General features: G+C 52.4%; 3 protein-coding genes across 5 annotated transcripts in view; all 3 read right to left on the bottom strand.

The window, feature by feature from the left end:
* Positions 1 to 2,848, bottom strand: part of SDR42E2 (short chain dehydrogenase/reductase family 42E, member 2) — a 29,321-nt gene extending 26,473 nt beyond the window's left edge. Inside the window, exon 1 of the mRNA XM_049699319.1 lies at positions 2,722 to 2,848. The gene's annotated coding sequence lies outside the window, so the exon portion shown is untranslated. The remainder of the gene's footprint in view (positions 1 to 2,721) is intronic.
* Positions 2,849 to 3,321: 473 nt separating this feature from the next.
* LOC117200901 (von Willebrand factor A domain-containing protein 3A-like) lies at positions 3,322 to 8,848 on the bottom strand. 3 transcript variants are annotated; one of them, XM_049699316.1, is made up of 4 exons: positions 8,685 to 8,809; positions 5,569 to 5,737; positions 5,386 to 5,451; positions 3,322 to 4,605 (listed from the first exon to the last, which is right to left on the bottom strand). In XM_049699316.1, exons 2-4 carry the CDS (start codon positions 5,729 to 5,731, stop codon positions 4,520 to 4,522), a joined length of 315 nt encoding a protein of 104 aa, XP_049555273.1. In that variant the 5' UTR covers positions 5,732 to 5,737; positions 8,685 to 8,809; the 3' UTR covers positions 3,322 to 4,519. The 3 variants fall into 3 exon arrangements, with proteins under 3 accessions (XP_049555273.1, XP_049555272.1, XP_049555274.1); XM_049699315.1 differs by lacking the exon at positions 8,685 to 8,809 and adding an exon at positions 6,779 to 7,084; XM_049699317.1 differs by lacking the exons at positions 3,322 to 4,605; positions 5,386 to 5,451; positions 5,569 to 5,737 and adding an exon at positions 7,162 to 7,742 and having other exon boundaries at positions 8,685 to 8,848.
* Positions 8,348 to 21,737, bottom strand: part of VWA3A (von Willebrand factor A domain containing 3A) — a 48,289-nt gene continuing 34,899 nt past the window's right edge. The window contains exons 23-31 of the mRNA XM_033425958.2: positions 21,219 to 21,289; positions 18,100 to 18,252; positions 16,191 to 16,281; positions 15,417 to 15,527; positions 14,768 to 14,865; positions 13,818 to 13,955; positions 12,784 to 12,892; positions 9,866 to 10,010; positions 8,348 to 9,396 (exon numbers count right to left, since the gene is read on the bottom strand). Of these exons, the coding sequence (XP_033281849.2) occupies positions 9,138 to 9,396; positions 9,866 to 10,010; positions 12,784 to 12,892; positions 13,818 to 13,955; positions 14,768 to 14,865; positions 15,417 to 15,527; positions 16,191 to 16,281; positions 18,100 to 18,252; positions 21,219 to 21,289 (1,175 nt within the window). The 3' untranslated portion in view covers positions 8,348 to 9,137. The remainder of the gene's footprint in view (positions 9,397 to 9,865; positions 10,011 to 12,783; positions 12,893 to 13,817; positions 13,956 to 14,767; positions 14,866 to 15,416; positions 15,528 to 16,190; positions 16,282 to 18,099; positions 18,253 to 21,218; positions 21,290 to 21,737) is intronic.

Below are 21,737 nucleotides of genomic sequence, written 5' to 3'. Positions count from 1 at the left end.
CAGATGGCTGGTACCACAAGGCCTACCAAGCCCCCTGCGGGCTTCAGGATCAGCTCTGTGGGTCTCGGGGGCCAGCACTGAGGATCTCGTCCTCCTCACTCTAGACTTAAAGCGAGCCAGGCTGTCAGTCCCTGTTACCATCGTCTCACCCCCTGCCTCCCACTTCCTGCTCCACCTGAGGACAAGGCTGGCCCAGGGGCCGGATCACCATTATCATCATTAATGACAGCAGCGACTGTGTACTGTCAGCCTGCCGTGCGCCAGGCCCCGTGGATACAGAGAGAGGTAAACTCTGCCCTGCGTGGCACACAGGGGCTGTAAAAAAAGAACAGGTGCGACTGGGTGACCGAATGACTGAGTAATGAGCCCCACAGGTGTTGCTGGTTGTGGTCACGGGGCAGGGGCCGGGACAGCTATACAGCATCTTCTAGTCTCCTCTGTCACTGCCCTGCTCTCCGAAGTTCTGAGTGAGGGATATAGTCATGCCCCATACAGGCACTGACACTCACGGGTGTGACAGGGAGGGGAGACACCCCAGATGTTAGTCGTCACAGGGGATGGGTCTAATTCCTCCACTGGGAGGGGGGAATACAACCACAGAGTGGAGCCCTCCTCTACCCAGGCCCAGGGGACTCTGTCCTGGGGAAGGGTTTGTGGCCCCAGAACTGTCTTTCTAGCCTCTGGGGCTGCTTCCAGCGACAAAGGCTGGGACCCTGCCTCAGGTCCCATTTGCTGGGTGTGCCCTTGGGCAAGATCCTTATACTGGAGTCCTTATACTGCACCTCAGTATCCACGTCTGTCAACTGAACCCCCATAACTCTCACAGATGGCAGAGGCCTCACAGACCACTGGCATGCGCGCTCCAAGAAGGCTTGGATCACTGTAGTGTGCGTGGCACCCTGGCACAAAGCAGGCCGTCAGTAATCAGCCGCTGAGTGAACGAAACCACTCAGGACTGTTCTGCAGGAGGGAGCCTAGGGCCAAGCACCCGGCTGACCCCCCCGGCACTGCCACATTTAATCCTCCTGGCGGTCCTGTGCAGCGGGGGCTACTGTTCCCATCATCCGGGGAGGGAAACTGAGGCTCAGAGAACATTTGCGAACTCTGATGGAGTCTCAGTGAATGGCTGGCCCTGGATCCAGGTCGCTGGGGACCCAAAGCGGGGTTGGGTGAACAGAATCTGTGGAAGATGGTCGGGGATCCCTCCGGGCGCGGGCCCGCTCCCCTCGATGGGGCGGCAGGAGCGGACCCCCAAGCTGAGAGTGGCCGCCTGGCAGCTCGGGGGCGGGTCCTCCCTGCTGCCGCGTGCGCCCCCCGCCCCGCGTCCCTAGCCTCACGCCCTGGCTGCGCTCACCCGGCCCGGCTCCCGCGGCGCTACGCGATCCCGGCTGCAACCCCGCGTCAGTCAGTCTCCGCGCAGAGCCCGGCGCTACGGGGCTGCCCCCCTCCTCGGGGCGGGGCCGACCGGGGCTCCTGGCACCGCCCCGCGCCCGCCCCGCGCCGGTTTCCTGCGTCCCGGCTGCACCCACTACCCCCTCCGCCGCAACCGTCGTCTCTAAGGCGGGGACACGCACGCTCTCCCAGAGGGGAAACTGAGGCCGGTCGAAGGGTGAAATGGGCCACGATGCTAGTGGGGAAAGGGCGCGAAGGTCCTGCGTGCTGGTCCGGGTCCTGCCCGCATAGACGGCCTAGAACCCCAAGAAACGGTGTTTCTTTCTCCACCCACCTACCCATCCATGTCCCCTCCCACGTGGTCCCATCTGTTCAGCCTGCCTCTTGCCTTCTTTCCTCCTGCCCTCCTCCCCTCCCTCCTTCCTCTCTTTCATCTATTCATTATCCCACCTATTCTTCCATCCATCTCTTTGTCTATTCATCCATCCTTCTACCAATTTTAAACTATGTTTTTATCCATTCATCCATTCATCTATTCACCCGTTATTCTGTCTTTCCACCTATCTATCCATCAAGCCTTCCATCCATCCAGTTCATTTCATATCTTTCTGTCCCGCCTTCCACCCATCTATCTACCCTTCCTTTCTTACATCCTTCCACCCACCTCTGGGTTAGCCATTCTCCAATGCCATCATTCCACATTTAATAGGGGATTCTTCAGTGCTGTCCTTTCCCTTGCACTGGGGACCCAGATGGATCACACCATCCCTGGAAAATTCATTTGCAAGTGCCAGTGGCAGAGGGCAGGCATATGCCCAACAGTGGGCACAGCTGCAGAGCACCAAGGGCTGGTTACTTCGGTTTGAAGAGGGCTACTGGAAAGGCTTCACCTAAATGAACCTCCTCTGTGGACATAGGTGGGTGCGGGGAAGAGAAAAACGTCAGCCAGCACATGCGATGTGCCAGGTGGTAAGGTATCTTGCTTAATCCTCACGACTCTGTTTTAGCCCAATTTTAGAGACAGTGAAGCAGGTTCAGAGAGATAAAAAGGGGCTCAGAGTGTAGTGGGAAAAGGCCGTGGGGTCAGCCCTGGGTTTAAATCTCGGCCCTGCCACTTTCTTGTTGCGTGTCTTGGGCAGCTACAAGGCTTGGTTTCCTCATCCATTAACAGGAACTGGTGTGTACTTTACAGTTGTGATGTTGCAAGCCTTGTGGCTCACAAGGTACCATATGCAGAATGCTGAGTATTATGCCTGCCCAGTTGGTGCTCAACCAACGGTAGCTGTTATCATCGTTATATGAGAGGAGGTTGGGATTCAAACCCAGTACCTGTGATTCGCTGCTTTGCAAACCACGTCTCTGGTCTGTCCTTCCATTCACAAAGACCAGCCTCTTCCTCTCCCACCAGCAGGGCTGGTGAACTCTTGTTCCCCAGGCCCAAGAGTCATCTGGCTGGTGTCATCTAATTAGGAGAAGCGTATTTTACAACACAAGTGTTATAGCTGAATTGTGCCCCCCCCCCAAGTTCATATGTTGAAGTCCTAAGCCCCAGTACCTCAGCATGCGACCTTAGCTGGGAATAGAGTCGTTGCAGATGTAATTAAAGATAAGGTCATACTAGAGTAGAGCCCTAATCCGGTATGACTGGCATCCTTATAAAAAGGGGAAATTTGGACACAGACATGTGCACAAGGAGAGCATCATGGGAAGATTGGAGTTATGCTGCCAGAAGCAAGGAGCTGCTAGAAGCCAGGAGAGAGGCCTGGAACAGACCTTTCCCGGTGCCTTCGGACGGAGCATGGGCCTGTCTGTACCTTGATCTCGGACTTCCAGCCTCCAGAGCTGGAGACAATACACTTGTGTTATTTTGGCCACTCAGTCTGTGGTACTTTGTTATGACAGCCTGAGTGACGTACTGCAGCGACCACAGGCGTGGATAGAGATGATGCAGAGGGCAGCTGTCCAAGACAGTGACCAGACTGAGACCCACTGTGGAAGGGGCTGTGGTCACTGCTGTCTCCCTGGGCCAGTACAGAGCCTGGCCAAAGCCATGGGTTGTCAAGTCTCAGTAAACTGTGTTTTTAAACAATCTGATGAATTTTTACTTGTGTATATACCAGTGTAACCACCGCCAGATCAAGGTATAGCCCCGTAGTGGCCCCAACACACAAGGTAATCACCCTTCTGGCTTCTGTCACCAACAATAGTTTTGCCTATTCTTGACCCTCATATAACTGGAATTATACTGTATGTGCTCTTTTGTGTCTGGTTTCTTCTGCCCAATATTCCTCATAAAATTGATGCAGCTTGTTGAATATAGCTGTAGTTCATTCTTTTAAATTGATGCGTAGTATTCCACCGCACAGATGTATCACAATTTATTTGTCCATTCTACCATTGATGGGCATTTAAGTAGCTTCCATTTTCTGACTCTTACGAATAAAGTTGCTGTAAACATTCTCGTGTATGTCTTTTGTCGAACGTGGGCACTCATTCCTCTTGGAGTGGAATTGCTGGCAGAGAGAAGGCACACGTTCTACTTCGGTGAAAATTGGCAGACAGTTTTCCAGCGTGGATGCACCAAGTTACACCGCTCCACCCTCCACTCCAGCAACGCGTGAGGGTTCCAGCTGCTGCCTATCTTCATATTGCCAGTCTTTATTTTTAGCCGCTCTGGTGGGTGTGTAGTGGTTCTCACTGTAGTTTTAATTAGCATTTCACTGATGGGTAAGGCTGTTGAGCGCGTATTTTCATACACCTCTTGTTCATTTATACCTGTCTGAGCCTTTGGTCCATTTTTAAAAATAGGATGTTTATCATTTTCTTATTGATTCGGAGTTCTTCGTATATCTAGATATGAGTCTTTTAATAAAGTTTTATCACACCGAAAATTTACACAGAGACACACACACACCAATGATCACATCCATTTAAAAGTAACTTTGATCCTATTAATTAAATAAAAGCAATTTTTCCTGTCTTAGAAATGACCCCAGCTGACATAACACATGACACAGTCATTTCATATGTACACAGTAGGGCTGGCCCAGCAGCTCCAGCCCGATTGTCACATGCTTGAGCTGAGCATTCGCTCTGGACTGGGCTCCAGAGCAGACTTCAGTTCAGTTTAGATGAGCAGGGGCGGTGGGTGGCGGTGAGGCTCACTTGTTTCTTCTTCCTCCAAGAGGGGCTGATGGTGAGTCTGCGTCGCACCTGTGGATCAGGGTGGTGGGGAAGCACAGAACAAGAGGACTGAGGCAGAAACACTCTTATCTGGCTGGTCTCCAGAGCTGGGCTCTCACAGCTAAGCTTCATGCTCACTGTTTACTATGTGTCTGCCACGTGGCAGATTCTTGGGACCCAGAGATGGTTAGGACACCAGCCTCATCCTGAGGGAGCTTACGGTCAAGGAGAAGAGACACGGGAGCAAGGAAGCATAATGTGGAGTGCTAAGTGTAGTTAAGTGTCACCTCTATAAAGAGGGATGCGTGGTCAGGATGCTATGGGGGGAAGACTGGAATCTCCCAGCTCTTGATGGGTCCCAGGGGCATCTTCACAGTGGAGTTGATGCCACTTGCACTGTGTCTTCATGGACGAGAAGCAGTCACCAGGCAGAGGGTGGCAGAAGGATGTTCCAAGCAGGGGGCTCAGTGCAGGACTTCCAGCAAGTGACAATCTTGTGACTGGAGTGCAGGGTGTGTTGGGGACAATGCGGGAACATCGGGGTGGACCCAGGGATAGAGAGCTTTCCTCTCTCGGCTTCCAGGGAGTCCTGGTGCCTGGAATCATGCTGATCTGTGGGTTACAGCTTTCTAGGGCACCTTTCCCTCTGGGCCAACATTTGCTGAGTGGTTCTTTGTAGGATGGCTTTTCTATTTAGAGGAATCATTGTTTCTGATCCTTGCCCATAGTCACTGCTGTCCACAAAATAGAGCATGCTGCCTGGTCCTTGACGGGTGCTCAAAAGTTGATGAGTTCATCCCCTCCCCTTACCTGAGAACACTTTTCTAAAACGTAGCAACCTTCGGTTCTGTGATGTTTTTCTTCTGGAGTTGGGACCTAGTGAACAGGAGATGGAGAAAGATGGACCCTCGATGCCCAAATTTCTGGGCCTGGCAGGGAGAAGCAGGGCAGGAGCTCTTGGAGCAAGGGTGTCATGACCGAGTGGGCACTGACCTGAGCGGGGCCCAGGGTCTGGGTGGGCTGAAGCCACGAGGCAGGTGGGAGGGGCTGCTTGAAGGGCACACCTGAAGGACTGGGCCTGCCAGAGGAAGCTTCTGGCCTTGGTGATCTCCTGGGCCAATCTCCTTAAATCATCTCCTTCAAATAGTGGCAGCATGGGGTCCTTGAAAAGGGGAAATGAGTATGAAATTAGATCCATTAAATGACTGGGTGGGACCTGAAAATCCAAAATCTCAGGAGAAAAGTTTTAGAGTGAACTCAAAGCAGCCTTCCTCCCAGTGCAGGAAATCTTGTGGGCCTCAGCTTGCATGTTTCCAGGGACAGGGAGCTCACCACCTGTCAAGGCAGTCATTCTGCAAAGAGGACACTTTGCAGTTAGATGTCTGAGAGTCAGTGTAGAAAGGGGATGGTGGAAACTAAAAGGGTCTAAGGACTTCACTGAAGTCAGCACAGCTCTGCCCAGTAGAACAGAAGTAGTATATACACCTTATCTCACTGTTAATCAGTAAAACCTATCCAGCCCCTTCTCTATTTCTTCTAGTAAAATAGCTCCACAGATATGCCTTTTTCTTATGTCAGCTAATGAAATTCTAGAGCCTAGCCTTAAAAGTACAAGTTCTGGGGCTTCCCTGGTGGCGCAGTGGTTGAGAGTCCGCCTGCCGATGCAGGGGACGCGGGTTCATGCCCCGGTCCGGGAAGATCCCACGTGCCGTGGAGCGGCTGGGCCCATGAGCCATGGCCGCTGAGCCTGTGCGTCCGGAGCCTGTGCTCCGCAACTGGAGAGGCCACAACAGTGACAGGCCCACGTACCGCAAAAAAAAAAAAAAAAAAAGTACAAGTTCTCACAATTAGCAAGAGAATCTAAGAAAGAGATGAAACTGTTCCTTCTCCCTGGGAGCAGTAGTGGCAAAGCTTCCACTCTGCACCCAGAAACTATTCAAAGAATCTGATTTGATAAAAGGTATGAAACAGAGAACCTTCCCAATATCGTCGTTTGTTTTCCTGTGTAATAAGGATATGGGTGAATATTCATTACTTTTACTTATTCTGATCTCTGTATTATTTGTAATATTTGCCCCTAAAACGTTACTCAAAGAAATCATGCAAAGCATTGACTTCAAAAATTATGCAATGTTCTGTAAACTTGAATTCCCCTCCCCGCCAAAAAAAAAAAAAAATCTGGAATTCTGGTTGGTTGTCTTACTGGATGATTTGCTGGCCTGGAAATGTTGTAATTCACAGCAGCACATTCCTAGAAGGTATGAATATGTACATAATTTTTCTATCAGATTGTAAGATCTTATCCTGCAGGCATTATAAAACCTATGACTGGGCTTCCCTGGTGGCGCAGTTGTTGAGAGTCCACCTGCCGATGCAGGGGACACGGGTTCATGCCCCGGTCCGGGAAGATCCCACATGCCGCGGAGCGGCTGAGCCCATGAGCCATGGCCGCTGAGCCTGCGCGTCCGGAGCCTGTGCTCCGCAACGGGAGAGGCCACAACAGTGAGAGGCCCGCGTACCGCAAGAAGAAAAAAACCTATGACTTTACTGTATTTATTTTTTAACAGATCATTTGAATATCTGCGCTTCAATGAATTTAAGGCGGGAAGACAGAAATATGCAGGAATTAAAGCACAGAACTTAGGAGCATGGGTGTCTGGGCTCTGGCTTTACCATTTACTCCGACTTTAGGTGTATTCCGAAACCTGGCTGAGCCTGTTCATTCATCTATTAAATGGGTATAATAATGGTTGGAAGGCTTAAAAGAGGTAATTTACATAATGCAACAAACCTGTAGCATGTAGGCAGTGCTCAGTGAATGTGAACTGTTCTACTATTAAATAATGCCCCTAACCCTGCTTCTTTCCCAGCCTCGAGGGGAGGCAGCCTAAAAGGAGAGCAGCAGGGAAACACAACCTTTTTTAGTCAATACTTTGTTTTACAAGAGAAGCAGAGATCTTATCAATCAGGAGGAAAAAGCCACGCCTGTTGACATTTTGTTGAGCTATTTCAACAGAACTCACCCAGTAGCTCCACAACCTACCCTTTCGTTGATGAAGCCCCTGGTCAGCAGGCCCTGCATTTTTAAGAGCGAGTCCTCACCGACAGGGCAGTGATAGCGGCCCCCAGTAAGAGAGGCCAGATCTCTCAAGAAGTTAACCGCTGTCCTGCGGGGAGGAACAGAGGGCTGGAGCCAGGGCCACCGAGGTCTCTGTGAGCCCCCAGCCCCTGGGGAAGTCACATGAGTGGGGTAAGGGGTCTTGGACCTCGAGGTCTGTGCCCCTGAGACTGTGTCAGCATCACCAAGCCACTCTCCCAGCTGGTATTTGGGTGGCAGTGGCTACTGCTGTGTGAAGTGGATTCACCGTATGAAGGTCACCCTCAAAGCACGGGGCCCCATTCCTTAACTGGACATCTATCCAGTGCCTACTATGTGTCTGGCCTGGCAGGGACACAGTGTGACCTTTACGGAGCTCATGGTTTAGACAGAGAGATTAAATATGAATGTTCTGAAGGAGCTGAATCTCTCCTGTCTAACACATGTTCTTCTATAAAAATAACCATAGCGGGCTTCCCTGGTGGCGCAGTGGTTGAGAGTCCGCCTGCCGATGCAGGGGACACGGGTTCATGCCCCGGTCCGGGAAGATCCCACATGCCGCGGAGCCGCTGGGCCGGTGAGCCATGGCCGTGAGCCTGTGCGTCCGGAGCCTGTGCTCCGCAACGGGAGAGGCCACAACAGTGAGAGGCACGCGTACCGCAAAAAAAAAAAAAAAAAAAAAAAATAACCATAGCTACTTTAAACTTTTTCCCCCTAAATATTCACAAATGTGCCCCCAAGAAAGACGAAACGGGAGAACACAGCGTGTGACTGTGGGAATCGGTGCAAATCCATTTCCACGCTGGAGAAAGTCAGGATGCTGACGGGTGGGCAGGGGCACCGAGGGGCTCTCTCCGGTGCAATGCCTGCCCAGGGCCTCCTAACTGCTCACACACAGGACTTGGGCCCAGGAGAGCTCAGCGTATAACGTGAGTCCCTGGATTAGGTGAGGATGAGCCTTGCCCCTCAGCCACGCGGCCGTGGGGAAGGGATACAGCTCCTGACCGCCCACCTGTCTAAGCAGTTCAGGGAGACGGTGTGCACTTTCACGTCTCTCTTCTCCGTGAGTCTTTGGACTTCACTGAGGATAAGGCTGCAGCTTGTGTCTGGCTTCCCGTCCGTCAGGAGGTACAGTCCTTCCACATCAGGAAAACTGAAAGCTTTCTGAGAGAGCATGTAGGTTGTCTGGCTCAGAAGAGGGGCCAACTGGGACTCAGAAACCACTGGCCTGCTGTCCCCAAGTCTGGTTGGATCTCACCGACTTGTCATTAAGACTGAGAGCCTCCTCTTTCAGCCTTTGACAGACCAGGAAGCTGCTGAGGTTTAGGAGAAAGAGCTCAGCCCACTTCCTAGCTGGTTAACCCCAAGCAAGTCACTTAACCTCTCTGGGCCTCTGTGTCTTCATCTATAAAGTGAGAACAGCGAGAATCTCATCCTCACTGGGTTGCTGGGAAGATGAAATGATTTAACAGTAAATTCTAAAGTGCTCTTTGTAAACTGCAAAGCATGGCGCAATGTCAGGATAGGGGCGGTGGTATTTCTGCTTTGCCACGGGGTCAGGCTTGGTGGTGGGACTTGCCAGCAATGCTTGCAAGACTGAGGTGCTCCCCTGAGCATGCAGGTTGGTCACCCACTTCACAGCCTCGTGACAGGCTGCGTCTGTAGTCCCCACCAGAGTGTCCTGCCACGGCTGTAGGCCCTCTGCAAAGCTGAGCAGGTTAAAACTGTGGAGAGCAAAGAAGAGGTGGGGGCCGGAGAGGAGGTGAAAGAGATTGGTTAGAACGCACCCGTCTATACTGACCTCAGGGGAAGTAACCTCCGTGAGGACCCACACCTATCCCTGAAGACCCTACAGCAAGCCCTGGGCCCCCTGTGGACCACCTGAGGATGAGAACATACACAGTGAAGATTCTGGGTGCAGACAGAAATAGATTTAAATCCCACTTCAGCCACTTACTGGTTATGCAATCTTGGGCAAATGATTTAACCTCTGTAAGCCCTTGTTTCCTTTGCTGAAGAATGGGGATAATAATAAGACCGTTGTGCAGACTGAATGACATCACGCATGTAAAGCGCTTGGCACAGGGAAAGTGCTCTATAAGTGTTGAGGAGGGAGTGACCTTGGCCAGGGGAACCTCAGGAGCTATCCCTTGGATCTCCTGACCCCCGCACACCAGCACCCCTGCCTCTTACCTGTCACAGTGCTTCCGCAGCTGTTCCCAGATCAGCAGAGCGAGCTCTGTCTTCACCTGCTGCAGGTAGGGGCCCATGGATCCCGACGTGTCCAGCAGGATGCACACTTTGCTCTCCAAAATGGCACCAAAGAGTCGGCGGCTTCCTGCTCGGAGGCGGGTGGAGGCAGAGGCAGGGGAGGAGTGAGGGTGGCTCTCCTCACTGCAGCTATAAAATCCAAGGTCTTGCCACACCCGTTGCCTGAGTGATCACGGATCAGATGTGAACCCACTGGGAGACGGCCTCTGTGGTGTTGCTAGAGGGGTCATTGTCCAAGGGCAGAGCCGGTGCGTGGACTGGGCTTGCGGAGGTCGAGGTTTCGGCTGTGGCTTTGCCTCGGATGACTTGCCCAAATGATTATAACTTCCCTGGGCTTGAGTTTCCTCACCCCTAAAGTTAAGTGATTGGGTTAAGCGGTGTCACAGTATTGTTTGGGGCTGGAAATGATGTTACAGAGCATGGAGTCTGTAGATTGGCTGACAGAAATCAAGTGAGCGTGCACTGTGTGCCCGGCACTGAGCAAAGCGCAGTGGAGACGAGAGAGTGTCCCTGCCCTCACGGAGCTGCCAGTGAGGCAGGGAAGACGGATGCTATACCAACAGCTACCACTCTGCTGAGGGTTATGACACAAAGTTAAGGAGTACATACATGGGAGAATCTGAATTTGATGGATGTGGGGTGGGGAGCAGACAAGCTATGGCTGAAGGATGAGACGGGGTGTGTGTGGGGAGAACAGACTGTGAAAGGCTCTGAGTGGGAGAGAGGAGCATGTCATGCTTGAGGGACAGAGAGAAAGCTGGAGAGGTTGTTAAAGGATTTGGGATTTATCCCAAGGGGAAACAGAGAGGGCCAGTGACTTGCCCAAGGTCACACAGCCTGGCAGCGAAGCCGAGATTCACATCCAGGTCCTCTGATCCACACTTTAAGGCAACCGCTAACCCCAGCCCTTCTGGTGCCCCAAGGCTAAACGGAGGTAACACAGGGGAAGCCAAAGAGAAGAAGATGGCATGTACAGCATTCCCGAATCACACCTCAGACCTCACTGGAGGCAGGAGTAGAAAAAATGGAAAACTGCTGCAAAAAGGGTCCACTGGTGTCCAGGAAAAGGTAGCCTGAGCTGGCTGGACCCACTGCCCAGGAATCTTCCAGGACTCATCTGGGCTGTTCTCTGGCAATGCTCATGGCAACATGAGGACATGAGGGGAGCCATCCTGAGGTGTGTGGGACGTTCCGTGGGGACAGCCAGCCAGCTGGTCAAGGGGCCTCCCACCACAGAAGTCCAGCTGATCCATCTTGGGAACCAGACAGCGGAAACACCCTACAAGCCACCGAGCCCCGCCGTTATCGCCTCCCTAACTCTGCTTTTTTTGTCCGTCTCCATCATCACTACCCTTCCCAGCTATCCTAATCTTTCCCCTGGATTCCTACTAGGTTCCCCTGATTGCACTCCGTCCCCTCAGCAATTTATACTCCACGCAGCAACCAGAGGGATTGTTGCCGATGCTAACTTCATCACTTTCCCCTTATTTAAAACCTTTTAGTGGCTTCCCATTGCTCTTAGGATAAAGTCTGGGCCATGGCCTCATCTCCCTGGAGTGGTGGCACCCTTTAATCTCAGCCACCCTGCTTCCTTCAGTCTTTGTACTCAGCCTCCTCCCCCGCTGAGCACCTCAGTCATGCCCTGAGAGTCTTCCCTCTCTTTCCTCAGGTGACGTCTATTCATTCTTCAGATCTCAGCTCAAATGTCACCTCCTCTGGGAAGCCCTCCGTGATCTCTCTGTGCAGGCCCCCTGTCCCTCTCTCACTGCACCATGCCTGTCTCCTCCTTACACTTGTCACCCTGCTCTTTGGGTAACAACTGTCTCCCCTAGACCATGAGCTCAGGGAACCTGTGAAGTGTTTCCCCTACCATCTCCCCAGCACGGAGCGGGAGAACAACACTTATTCGTTGAATAATGAATGAGTGGCTCAGCGCAGCATCCCCTGGGTACGTTCGGAGGCGTTAGATGGTGTTGGGTGTGTAGCTGTATGTGAGGTGGGGGCGCAACTCATACCACACAAGAAGCGGCTGCACGGCTGCCCTTCACACTCTCCCCGGCGGGAAGTGTGCGTTGGGAATACGCACACGACCTTGTCGCCCCGCCTCAGCCTCTGACCTGACAGTTGCACCCGAGCTTGCCGCCCGCTCCAGAGGCTTTGGAAAGCAGCAGTCAGCCCAAGGACTGTTTATACCAGGTTCTACTGCAGAGGACTGGACCTAATGAATTTGGGCAGGCACCTGAGTGGCCCACCCTGGGATCCTTCCTCTATCGTCCCAGGAACCCTCCAGGCCCCAAAGCCTGAACTGAGCCTCCGGTTCAGTCCTAGCTGTCTGCCCGGCCTTTTGGACTGGATGCTTCAGACCATCTCCTAATGCCCAGCCCAGCCTCCTCTGGGATGTGAGTCTGGCTCTCAGCCAGCCCTGCCATTCATCTCTCCCAGAGGGGCCTTGGTGCTCTCTGTAAAGAAGAACAGGGGCATCTTCCCTGTCCGGAGCCCCTCCCATCTGTACCTTCATGGACTGGTTCTGTGGGGTCCAATCAATACTAAATTGAGGCTCCTGAGGGGCAGCAGCCCTTCAGTCACACCCAGGAGGTGAGGTGTGGGAGACGAGCCGGCAGAGTGGCCTGACCAGGCCTAGGTCTCCCTGCTGCTCTGGCTCGTGCTCCACCGCCCTGTCATCCAGCACCTTGCCTGACCTCTGAACCCAGAAGTCATGTTGCCCCTGGGTAACAGTCTGTGAGTGCCTAGCCTGGGAAAGACTGACCCTGGGGTCCCTGGGGTTGCCCTCCCGCTGCCCATCACGCTCGTCCGCCCTCCAGGATAGCAGGCAGGCTCACCAGACAGCAGCCACTGCAGCCTTTGGACATAGCGCCGCATCACCTTCTCCAGGTGTGTGATGTACGCTTCGATTTCCCTGGGTGTACACTGAATGTGTCTCACCATCCCCTGGATTAAGGCAAGCAAAAGGAAATTCCAACCCCGTCAGCTGTTTCTTCACCTCCCCATTACCCCCTAAAATAGTTTAGTCTACCGTGGTTCACAATTTTCAAAACATTGTTAAGCATACATTTTTGTCTGTTCGTTTAAAAGCTTTTCTCTTTTATTGAACTACCAAATGCACAGTTCTCGGAAGGTGTGTGGGAATAGGGATGATGATTTCTGTGGCAGATGTGGTCACTGTAATAAGAAAAAAACATAGTATCTCTAAATTTTAAATAGAAAACCCTTAATGGTAGGATGGGAGGTCGATGCATTTCAAACTAAGAGACGACCTCCAATGGAGGAGGGGGGCGGCATGATTAAACTCCCATAACATTTTTCTGGTGGCTCTTTTTAGCTTTATAGCTGACAATGTCATATCAGAGGGCAAGGAGAGAAAATGGGGTCTCTCTTTTAAAAGCACGATTAGATTTTCATTTTCTACTAAATGTACCTGTTCCAGTGTCAAAGCAATAAAAAAAAATGACCTCAAAACGAGAAAATAGAGAACCCCCTCACCTCCTGCCGTAACCGCTGTTCCCGGCCATCCTGATGGGACCATCATCAGTGTCAGGGTACAGAGCTCTTATTAGTGAGGATTCCAGCCACTGCCCTGCATTCTCGGCAGTTGTTTCTAATTCCCCCTCCATTGAGCCCCTCTAACCCTACAGCATGGTCTCAAGCACTCTGAGGGGCTGACTTTTCTTCCAACAGGATTCTGCATCTCCTATTCCTTGAGCGCAGTCCCCCTTTGGGGGGTGGGGTTCTTAGAAGCAGGAATTGAAGCCAGGGGCATACATTCATGGGGAGTTTTCCCCAACACACTCAGCCATTTGTGCCTGAGAAGAGACAGGAGCTGGGAGAAAAAAAACCAACACCAATCTTGACTTACGTTGATCTCTATGCTGGGGAAGATACTGCAGTATTTGGCTGACGCCGACGTCTGTGTTGACTTTTGATGAGTGCATTTGGGACCGAGGTATCTGGAGATCTCCATCTTCAGTTTTTTTAGTCCATAATTTGCTACCCACTTTAGAATAAAGGAAAGAACTATTATCTTGGGTAATTCAGGCTTAATGGAATGATTGACTCATCTTTTAAAACCTCATGTTTGAAATCTGTCTTGTATTTGAAATGTGGGGTTCCCAGGTCCTCACTGAGCCTTCATCACATTCAGATTCCTGCCCCTGTGCTGGGGAGAGATGCACAAGAAATACGGGGAACAGGGAACAAAATTTATTGAGCACTTACTACTCCCTAGTCTGGTGGATACTGTTGCCTCCCCAATTTCCATTTCAACCCTCTCCCATGAAATTTGAATGGGATTGTTCTAAAGTTTAGACTCTAAACCAATGACGATAGTCTCAGGCTCCTTGTCGCAATGAGAGATACAATAATGGCTCGGTTTAAAGCAATCAGAGCATGGCATCCAGGGTCAAAACAAGTTCAGCCTTTTATTGACCGGTTGTGGGAAGAAAAGATGATCTATCTTCTGGATCTGCACAAGAAGGGGGATTTCTGCTGCTTGCGTCCGAAAGGATCTGACGCCACTAAGTACTTTACACAAAATATACTTCAATTAATCAGCAATCCTATTAGGTACAATTGTTTTCATTTTATAAAGGAAGACATTGAGACTGAATGACTTGCCCAAGGTCACCCAGCTAGGAAGTGGCAGACCCAGGTTCCCACGTAGCTCTATTGAATCCTTATCCTGACACTTTAAACAGTCATTCTAAGCGGGTTTGGCCTCAATTCCAAGTATACCCACCCTCTCAGAAATAATGGTTGGTGGAAGGAATTATTGCGTGGGGGCATGTGCTGGTGCAGACAGCATAATACCTCTAGGCTGGAGCAGACTGTATCCTTTCTGGGCAACTCAATAGAAAAGCTAGTCCTCCTTAGGGCTCTTCCTTGAGGGTACTTCCTGTACACGAAGCCTGGGAGAAACAGAGCAGGGTTACTTTGTGCAATTCTCTTACCCTAGCCTCCCTTTTCCATGTCAATTTCTCTGTCAATCAAGTCAGCTGTAACATTCCTTAGGTGCAATTTGCTGAGAGGTAGGAGGGAGGCTGTTGTGCTGATCTGGGGAAGCATGCTGGGATCTTCCTTCTCTACATGTCAATGGGTTGCTACCGGGACCTGTGCCATTTCACAGCAATCAATCCGACTGACCTGGGAGGCTCATCTCCACTCCCCTCCCATCAGTCTGAGGACACTGCCCCTCACGCACAGAGCAGGAGCGCCGCGCCCAGGGACCTGGGGAGACGCCGGCAGCAATTCTTCCCACCCTCCTGCCTGTGTCAAGACTTTGCAAGCTCATTTCCCTGGGCTGGGAGATGTGAGTGGTTTGAGGATAGGCCTGCTTGGGGTGCACTGCTGCCCATGTCCCGGGACTGCGGGAGATTTCTCCTTTCCCTGGGGCCTGATCACCTTCCAGGTCCCACGGGGAAAGGGGGCTGTCCAGACATCTGTGCAGCCTCCGACTTACCCACATTATTCCCTGTCTCTGTATAGAAGAGCGAGAGAGAGGTCTCTGCGTCCCTTGATTTGGTCTTCCTCCTCCGATCTGCAGTCCCTTCTTTCACTGGCTGGGCTGTAGCTAGAGGACATTTGGCCTGTCGGCTGGAGCAGCCTTGAGGGTTTATGTGGTGAAGCTGTGCAGCTTGGCTTAGAGACTAGTCAACTTCAGCTATGCTCTGCCCTTGAAATGGGGCTCCCAGGTGGATCTGAGGTCCTTTGGGTCCTCTGGCCTCCCCTGGATCAGTAAAGCCAGAGCTGCTGATATATACCAGGCTTGGTGCGAAGTGCTTCCCGTAGCCTGTCTTGTTTTATCCTCATAGTACCCCAGCTTACAGATGAGGTAAGTGGGACTCAGAGTCAGTAAGAAGCAGAGTAAAGATTCCATCCAGGTCTTGCTGACTCCAGAACTCTGCTCTGAGCCGCTCTGCTATGTGTCTGACATTAGAAGACACATGGTCTTAGGTTCTATGAGCTGAGTACTTTCATAAAAATACTGGTGCCCTGTCATGACCGGCTGACACTGGACATTCTCCTTAGCCCCTCTGAGCCTGAATTTCTTCATCAGTGAAATGGAGGAACTAAGAGATTCCCTGCCATACGGGACGGATTGTTATAAGCTTTAAATGGGACAATCTTAGCAGAAGGGCTGGCACACCATCGCTGATCACTTTAGTTACTGTCATCACGAATCCATGCCTGAGCCGTGCTTGTCCACCCCTCCACCCCCGGGGCCGTGCCTTACCTGGGGGGACGCCCGCTTTGCCACTGAGTGGACTCCATAGCAGAGCTTTCAAGGGGGGACTCTTCTCTCTGTCAGGGTCATCTTTAATGCTCTAGAAAACAGCAGTCTTTTCCATCAGAGGTCTGTTCTCTGTGGGGGGCAGTACCCCAGTCATCCCAGCCTCAATCTGTCAAGTAGGAAGCTTTGCATGGCGAGGCCTCAGGAAGTAGACTTCTCACACGCTCGCCCCATCTCCTGTTGCACATTCGGAGAGGACTCTGGGGTTTGAGGTGAAAAGGGTGTGTGTGTGTGTGTGTGTGTGAGTGAGAGTGTGTGTGAGTGTGCATGCGTGTGTGTGACTAAGTGTGTTTGCGTGTGTGTGAGACAGCGTGTGTGCATGTGCGTGTGTGAGTGTGCGTTGTGAAAGTGGGTGTGCGTTGTGTGTATGTGTGAGTGTGTGCGTGAGTGCATGAGTGTGAGAGTGTGCGCGTGTGTGCGCGTGTGTGTATATGTGTGAGTGTGTGCATGGGTGTGCGTTATGTGTGTGTGCACATGCGTGTGTGAGAGTGCATGCGCGTGTGCATGTGCATGTATATGTGAGTGTGTGTGGGAGTGTGACAGCATGCATCTGTGTGTGAGAGAGTGTGCGTGCATGTGTGTGCGCATGTGTGTGCGTGTGTGTGTGAGTGTGAGTGTGTGTGTTATGAGAGAGGGCCTGCTAGGACAACTGTGGGGATTTGCCTGAACTTTCTTCGCCAGTTACCTGCCCCTCTTCCTACTGGACTGGGATTTCTGGGCCTCCAGCATGACAAGCAACCACTCAGGTAACTTCCATGCCCTATTGGGCACCTCGGTTTTAAGGAAGGGGTTCCTTCATTACCGGGTACAACCGGAACGTGGTGATGGTTAAACAAAGTCACCCAGGGCCTGGACCAGCGGAGGAGACCTCTGGGTGGCGGCTGTGAAAAACGCCCAGAGCTGCCATCCCAGAGAGCCACCCGCCAGCAACCCAGCTTCCCACACCTGCATTTCAGGAGGCCTGCCAGAGGCCCTGGCGCAGCCCAAGCCCCCTCGTAACCAAGCCAGTTTGGGAACCACTGAAGGCCCAAGGCGGACTCCGAGACTGCGGGGTTTCACCTCAGAATCTGGGAAGACAGGAAGGCGTGATGTCTCTGGGCTGGCGCCCAAAACCTGGTGGAGTTCTGTACACGAGGGCAGTGCCCGTGGGAACAGAACCGCTCGGAAGTGCTGACCGCAGGAAGGGAGCTAGCTGCACACGGTTTGGGTGGATTTCTTCATTCTGAAAGTGTGCTGTGTTCACAAGGGCCTGTCAGTTGGTGAAATGCTGAAGCGCTCACAGATCTCACTGCCCTTCTGCTGCCAAGTGCTGTGGAGTCTGGGGTGTCCCCCCAGACACACCTCTAGAGGCCCCTTCTGAGTGCCGAGGTGGGTATTTTATGCGGGACAGATTTGACAGGCTGTGAACGGGGATCAGCCCCGGGCAGGCCCAGGTCCACCCTCAGGCTCCTATCAGGCCCCCAAAAGCCTCGGGCAGCAGCAGAAAGGACCCATTAGACACCCCAAGCCCCTAATTCCTTTGCCCCGAGAGACCCTCCCAGACAAGCCCTCTTGCCTTCCAACCAGCACGTGTAACGGAGGGTGCCGAGTCCACGGAGCCCTTGGAACCACAAAGCTGGGACAGCCAGGCAGAGCCAAAGGTGGGGTGGAGGGGTGGCCAGAGCTGAGAAGCAGGCCCCCCGGGGGTCCCCTCCCCCTGGAGGCCAGAACACTGACCCCTGAGGACCCTGCTCCCACCTCTGCTGGCCCTGGGGTCTGGGGGCCTGGCCCAGGCCACTTCAAGATCTAGGAAAGACCAGGAGACAAGGCAGAAACAGAATCCCCTGTGTGTTATTGGGGAGGGGAGTCAAACCGTTCTGGCCACAGAGCGTGCTCTGGGCTTGGAGGGACAGAACTTCCCGGGCTGACGTCTCAGCTTGAGCGTCTTCGGCTTGTCTCTCAGGAGGGCCGCACTTTCCTGTTGTTTTCCAGACTGGTTCTTCAGAGACGACACGAGCAAGGCACACTGCAGGGGGACTGGGAGCGTCAGCAGCACCCGAGCCAGCGCGTCTCCACGCAGGGCACTGGCGCACACGCGCGCGCGCACACACACACACAGCAGGAGGCGCTGGGGCCACTGGGGCCCCTGTACTCCTCTTTCTGTCCCTAGAGTGCTGCCTGGGGCCAAAAGCACTGTGGATCAGGCCTATTAATAATAAGTACCATGGGGCTTCCCTGGTGGCGCAGTGGTTGGGAGTCTGCCTGCCAATCCAGGGGACACGGGTTCGAGCCCTGGTCCGGGAAGATCCCACATGCCGTGGAGCAACTGGGCCCGTGTGCCACAGCTGCTGAGCCTGAGGGCCACAACTGCTGAGCCTGTGGGTCACTACTGCTGAGCCCGTGGGCCACAACTGCTGAGGCCCACGTGCCTGGAGCCCATGCTCTGCAACAAGAGAAGCCACCGCAATGAGAAGCCACCGCAATGAGAAGCCCGCGCACTGCAACGGAGAGTAGACCCCCGCTCGCCGCAACTAGAGAAAGCCCGCGTGCAGCAGCGAAGACCCAATGCAGCCAAAATGATAATAATAATAAGTACCATGTATGGAGGGCCTGGGATGCATCAGGCACCGGGCTAGTTACTGCCTGGGGGTCTCAAACCTCCTTGCCAACAAGACATGCAACTACACTGGCAGGGCAAGGGCTATCCTATCCCCATTTTACAGGTAAGGAAACCAAAGCTTATGAATTTAAAGGACTTGTCCAAGGCCATACTGTGAGTAAGTAGAGGATCTTCCATTCAATCCCAGGCAGGTCTTGTTCCAAAGCCAGTGTTCTCTCCATATGTGGACCCAGCAGCCACTTGTGGTGGTCAGCTCACCATGTGCCCAGGGCCGACCCTGGATGCTAGCAGAATAGTAGTGTGATACTTCATTCCTTTGCCTATATATTTCTCAACTGCCTGCAAGCTTCTTCAATAATTATTCTCAATCAAGGCACTAGAAGACACCACTCAAATGTAACTAACATCATAAGAAGGGTGGGTTAAACCATTAGTGCCCATTAACACCTTGTGAGTGAATTTATCAGATGAGGGAGCAGGACTAATGTGCACCTGAGAAGCAGTTGAATAAAGCAGCAAAGAGGGACCCTTTCTGGGAGGACAGCTCAGGCACGTCTAGGGGAGCTGCAGGTTTGCCAACCTATGGCCCTGCCCTCCCAAGAGCTCACCATGTAGTTGGGGAGACGGGCAGTCCTGACAATGGTCGTATTTGAAATGTGAGTCACGTCCACCTACGTGTTCTCTGTGCATCCTCATGGCTTGAGCTGCCCCACACCTCTATGTCCAGGCCTCATCTTTATCCACCTGCCTGAAGGATGCCCCCACTTGTTATCTCACAGGCCCCGCAAACTCACCTTTGTTCTAGGCCCACCCTCCCCGAATCCCCACCTGTTTTCTCGCTCTGGGTCCTGTCTACCAGGTCCCGCCGCAAGGAACTTGGGAGTCATCCTGGGATTTCTTCTTCTTCCTCACCCCATTCACTCAATCAGCCACAAGTTTGGTCAATTCTTCCTTAAAGACATGTTCTCACATTTGTTCCCTTATTTCCATTCTCGTTGCTCCCGACGCGATCTGGTCCCGCTCTCATCTCACCTTGAACTGCTTAACTCCCTCTCTGAGGAGGTAACATTACCTCTGAGGAGGTAACATTTTAGTGAAACTTGAATCGTAAGGAGCAATCATGGATGACCTGGGAGGGGAACAGTTGGTGAAGGAAGTGGCAGGTACAAAGGCCTTGAGTTTAGGAATGAGACTGATGTGTTCAAGAATGTACGGGCCAGGACGTAGAGCACGCGGACCTGAAACCAGTGACTTACAGGACACTCTCACATTTCACTGGAAGCCTTTGGGGTCTGTGGATCAGCACAAAGGTGGAAAGCTGATGTGGGATGAGTCGTGTCCCCCAAAAAGGCATGTTGAAGTTCCCCTGTACCCAGAAACATGACCTTACTTGGAAACAGGGCCTTTGTAGATGTAATTAAGATGTAAGTTAATGAGGTTGTAGTGGGAGGGTGGGCCCTTAATCCAATACAACTGGTGTCCTTATAAGAGGAGAAGAGACACAGACACACACACAGAGGGAGGAGAGCCATGTGGAGATGGAAGCAGAGATTGGGGTTCTGCTGCCACAAGCCAAGGACAGGCAAGGATTGCTGTTGCCAAGGACTCCCTCCTTGACCAAACTTTAGTCATGTTCCTCTGAGCCCTCTTCTTGACTGGGCTTTGACTTTGGCCTGCTGAACCCAGTTTTAGCAAAGAATCCTGTTGAACCTGTTTAGCAAGAATCCCCCTACCCTCGATATCTGGTCAACTTCATCTTAGTAATTTTCCATCCACTGACCCTCTCACTCTGCTCACTGGCTATAAATGCCCAGCTATCTTTGCTGTATAATCGGAGTTGAGTTCAATCTCTCTCCCCTATTGCAGTCGTCTTGAATAATGTCTTCCTTGCCATTTTTTTTTTTTCTACAGTATGCGGGCCTCTCACTGCTGTGGCCTCTCCCGTTGCGGAGCACAAGCTCCAGACGCACAGGCTCAGCGGCCATGGCTCACGGGCCCAGCCGCTCCGCGGCATGTGGGATCTTCCCGGACCAGGACTCAAACCCATGTCCCCTGCATTGGCAGGTGGACTCTCAACCACTGCGCCACCAGGGAAGCCCTTCCTTGCCATTTTTAACAAGCGTCCAGGGCAATTTCATTTCTTTAACAGCCACCATCACCAGAAGCTAGGAAGAGGTAAAGAGGGATTCTACCCAGAGCCTTCGGGGGGACATGGCCCTCTTGATACCTTGATTTCAGACTCTAGCCTCTGGGACTGTGAGGGAATAAATGTCTGTTGTTTTAAGCCATCCAGTTTGTGGTACTTCATATGGCAGCCCCAGGACCCTAACACAGAAGCCAGCGCAGTCATTTGCCCCACACCTAAGGCATACCTTTTGGGAGTAGTTGAGAGCCTTTTCCATCTCAGACGTGATGGCACTGATATCATCGCTTTCGTAAATACCTGGAAACAAAGCAAACAAAGTCATGATCGATCGTGGGGAAGGGATGGAGATCCTGGCAAGTGTCCACATCTGTAAACACGTGGGCCATGTGGAGGTGACCTCAGCCTAAGGGGCAGGGTGGGGTCTTAATGGGCTTAGCTGACTAGCCACCCCCCATACTTTCTGGTGGTAAAGGGGATGGATGGGTATAGTGAGGATACCAAGAGCGGGGCTGGCCTTGGGACCCAGCACCCTGGCACCCAGCCAAGAGCTCTCACCCACAGGAAGCGTAGGTCAGGGGAAAGGTCCTGCTCCTCCAGTGAATAAAAAGATCCACCTTGGGGTTAATTAAAGTAGCTAATGTCTGTAGTGAATAATGTCTGTAGTAATATCTCAAATATGACTCATTTGAGAGAGACTAGAGTATAATGGCTAACAAGACAGACTCTGGGTTCAAACCCTGGTTCT

Source organism: Orcinus orca, chromosome 16 (genome assembly GCF_937001465.1).
Source record: "Orcinus orca chromosome 16, mOrcOrc1.1, whole genome shotgun sequence".
Lineage (NCBI taxonomy): Eukaryota > Metazoa > Chordata > Mammalia > Artiodactyla > Delphinidae > Orcinus > Orcinus orca.
The sequence above is the reverse complement of the archived record's forward strand: the minus strand, read 5'-3'. Positions and strand labels throughout refer to the sequence as shown.

Coding starts and splice junctions, on each gene's coding strand:
- LOC117200901 (XM_049699316.1), bottom strand. CDS start 5,731: ATGCTGCCACTATTTGAAGGAGATGATTTAAGGAGATTGGCCCAGGAG. Junction 5,452..5,568: donor AGACCCTGGGCCCCGCTCAG/GTCAGTGCCCAC, acceptor CCTGTTCACTAG/GTCCCAACTCCAGAAGAAAA. Junction 4,606..5,385: donor TTTTAGAAAAGTGTTCTCAG/GTAAGGGGAGGG, acceptor CCTGATCCACAG/GTGCGACGCAGACTCACCAT.